Consider the following 3,658-nt stretch of genomic DNA (forward strand, 5'->3'; position numbering starts at 1 on the left):
GCTAGTTTATGAACAGACTTGCTTGTGCCGAAGATGTAAAAAAAAAACCGTGCATTTTGATGTTTGATGATCGCCCAAACGCGATGTACAAATCGGGTACATTTGGATGTGCATGCTGACCACATACACCACGATAGCATGTCGTAGCAGCTCGCTTGAAGCCAGGAAATCCTACGGCTTGGTCAAATCCTACAATCACCGTCCACTTTAGCTTGCGTCGTTTCCAAGCTGTAAAAAAATTTATAATCTCCATCACCTAGATACACCCACGAGTCAACATAATGCTACTTTTTTTTTTTGCGGGCAACATAATGCTACTACTGCAAAAACAAACTAGTCAAATAGGAGGGTTGCTCCAATCGTACACACAAAACATTACTCCCTCCATTTTTAAAATAGATGACTCAAAGTTGAGTCATCTATTTTGAAATGAAGAGAGTAGTTTGGTTTTAAAACCAGTTCTCCTGAAATTTACCAGATAAAGAATTTGAAATAGATCGGAAGTTTCTCTCGCCAAAAATAAAAGAATCTGAATTTTTTTACAAAACAATAATTCAAAATCAGTCTCTGAAATTTCTTGTGAATGTACGGAAGAATCTCCTCGAATAACCATTAGTGTACGAGCACTACTACAGTACTGTAGTATGTACATCAGCTGATCAACAACACAGAAGTATACTACCAGCGTGCAAATTAATTAGACACGTACGTACGTACGTGCAGGGTCAGCCGAGCGTAACGCGTGACGCGTCGTCGCGCGTGGTGGCCGACGCCGGCGACGAGAAGTAGGGGTCCGACACCACGAGCCCGTTGAGGAAGTCCGCGAACCGGTGCTCATGCCGCCGCCTGGCGCCGGCGGCGCCCTCCTCGAGCGCCCTCAGCAGCGCCTCCGCCTTGGCCTTCCCCCTGGGGCTGGCCTCGCCGTCCTCCGCCAGCTCCCTCACGGCCTCCTCGGCGCCGCCCACGTCCAGCACCTCCGCCACGGCCCGCTCTCCGCCGGCCATGACGAGGTTCAGCAGCGCGGCGGCCGCGTTCTCCCTGGCCCGCCCCGTGGCTGCGCCCCCGGGCTCCACGAGGTCCGCGAGGATGCGCACCCCGGACACCGCGGCGAAGGCGTCGAGGCTCTCGGCGCACCCGGCCACCTGCGCGACGACGGCGGTGGCGTCCTCGACGATTCCCGTGCGCCCGTCCGTCATCACGAGCCCGAAGAGCGCCCGCACGACGCCGAGCTCCACCAGCGCGGCGCGGTTGAGCGGGTAGAGCGCGACGCCGAAGAGCGCCTTGAGGGCGTCCTTGGTGGCGCGCGTGCCCCGGGCCTTGGAGGGGAGGAGGAGCGAGACGAGCGCGGAGAGGAGCGCCCGCTTGGCGCCGACGATGGGGCGGTAGGCGTCGACGCAGAGCAGGCTGGCGACGACGGCGGCGGCGTGGTGCGCGGCCGCGTAGTCCTCGGCCCGGATGGCCCGGGCGAGCGCGTCGAGGATCCCCGGGGCCGACATGAGCTGCTCCCGCGCGGAGAGGGAGATGTTGAGCAGCGCGGCGGCCGCGTCCTCGGCGGCGGCGGAGGTGGAGGGCGCCGTGAGCTGCGACGCGAGGAACGGGACCGCCCCGGCGTCCGCCAGCGGCGCGCGCACCTCCGGATCGTCCTTGGAGGCGCGCCGCAGCTCGGCGACGGCCGCCGCCGTGGCGCCCGCGTCCCGCACCGCCGCCGCGCCCCGCAGCCGGCCCACCAGCGTCCGCGCCGCGTGCAGCTTCACTTCCATCGCTGTGTGCGGGATTGGATGGTTGCGGGTGGAGGCGCCGACGGATCTGGCCGCGGTTGCGTGCGCGCGTGGTGGTGGGATGCGGTTTTGGAGGCTGCGAGGGAGCTCCCGTCGCCGGTTGGTGGGTGGGGAGGTGGCGGTGGCGCGCGCGAGTGATAGTTGACGTGGGATTTCTTTACGCTTGGTCGTAAGGTTGAAGCCACTTTGTTATCTTCGGGGAAGTACGTGTGAAGCTTCTTGATCTTTGTTTAGTGGGGTGTTGTTGAACGCTTCTCCCGCGCTTTTACCATTCCCGGCGATCACGGGTTCAAACTTCTTTCTGCTGCTTCTGGCAAATCTATGCTCATGCGTTCACGCGAATGGTCGCATTCTGCTGAGAGAAGTCTGTGCCTCTAATGTAAATTAGAGTCGAAGTTACTTTGCTCCATTCGAATCGGGATATGATCGGTGAAGATCACGGGTGGTTGGCGAGTAAAGGAAGAGTGCGACGGCACGTGCAGGTGCGGCCATCCGTCGCATCATCCATGACGCGACGGCTAAGGTGTTCAATGCGAGGAGCTGTGAGCGATAAGGATGGTGGGTTCTTCCTCTCGATCAAGCAGTTAATCAGTTGACACTCCGGAGAAAAATGGCGCGAACTTGTCGCTCAGTCGGCGTCGCGCGCCTCGGTGGGGGCCGACCTGCGACGCGTTCGTATGTAATGCTATTACTAGTACGTGCACGTACGTCTGATGGTTGTACGTACACGTGCGCGTTGAGGCATCGCGACATACCCTGGATCATCATGATCAGAGATTTTTCAGTTTCTTAAGAGTTAATTGAGCATACGATCTCTGTGCTTCTGTTCTGAACCCAAGCTCGATGGTCTCCAGTTGCAGAGCTCCTTGGGGTCTCGCTGTCAGGAAGATGGATGGTTTTTGTTTCCTCACGTATATATAGGATAGCAAAGACACGTAAGATCTGCTGGACGCACGTATTTTGACACGGACGTGATGCTTAACCTAAGGTTGGGTATTCCTTGCCTCTTCTGTTGCTTGCCTGAATCCTTCCAATTACAAGGTGTGAGAAGAATTGGGAAGCGTAAAACCCTTCGTCTCGGCCGCATTGTATTATATAGGGATCATGCCGTGGCTTACAAGGAAGAGATCGATCGAGAGAAGAGGAGATCGATCGAGGTTCGGTACAGGAGGTTTTAACAAAAGTAGAGATAAGAGGAGATAAGGTTACAAAGATTTAAACTGCTCAACTACTCTCCTATCTCTATACAACATATATTCTAACATTCCCCCTCAATCTGAACCGACTGGACTTTACCAAGGTTAAGATTGTTCTTGAAGTCATTCAACCTTCCTGTATTAAGAGGTTTTGTGAAGCCATCAGCAAGTTGATCACCAGTTGGTATAAACCGAATATCAAGTAGCTTGCGAGCTACTCTTTCTCTGACAAAGTGAAAATCAACTTCAATATGTTTAGTTCGTGCATGGAAAACAGGATTAGCTGAGAGATAGGTTGCACCAATATTATCACACCATAACCTCGCAGCTTGTGGAGCCTTGATCCCAAGCTCATATAACAGAGTCTGTATCCACATCACCTCAGCTGTAGCATTAGCCAAAGCTTTATACTCAGCTTCTGTACTGGACCTAGAAACAGTGGCCTGTTTTCTTGCACTCCATGATACAAGATTTGTTCCCAGAAACACAGCAAAACCACCTGTGGACCTTCTGTCATCAGCACACCCTGCCCAGTCTGCATCAGAATAGGCAGTAACAAGCAAAAACATGGACTTGACAATCTGAAGTCCAAGACCTGTTGAGTATTTGAGATACCTTAAAATCCTTTTTACTGCAGTCCAGTGTGTTGTTCTAGGTGCATGCAAGTATTGACAAACTTTATTG

The 3,658-nt window shown here is 54.2% G+C and overlaps 1 protein-coding gene across 1 annotated transcript; it reads right to left on the reverse strand.

Moving 5' to 3' along the window:
• Window positions 1–465: 465 nt before the first annotated feature.
• LOC125546130 (protein spotted leaf 11) lies at window positions 466–2,126 on the reverse strand. The gene has a single exon (XM_048710288.1). It carries the CDS (start codon window positions 1,758–1,760, stop codon window positions 726–728), a length of 1,035 nt encoding a protein of 344 aa, XP_048566245.1. The 5' UTR covers window positions 1,761–2,126; the 3' UTR covers window positions 466–725.
• Between the last annotated feature and the right edge of the window lie 1,532 nt (window positions 2,127–3,658).

This window comes from Triticum urartu, chromosome 3 (genome assembly GCF_003073215.2).
Source record: "Triticum urartu cultivar G1812 chromosome 3, Tu2.1, whole genome shotgun sequence".
NCBI lineage: Eukaryota > Viridiplantae > Streptophyta > Magnoliopsida > Poales > Poaceae > Triticum > Triticum urartu.

What these genes read in the sequence shown, in the direction of transcription:
- LOC125546130 (XM_048710288.1), bottom strand. Translation starts at nt 1,760, where the DNA reads ATGGAAGTGAAGCTGCACGCGGCGCGGACGCTGGTGGGCCGGCTGCGG.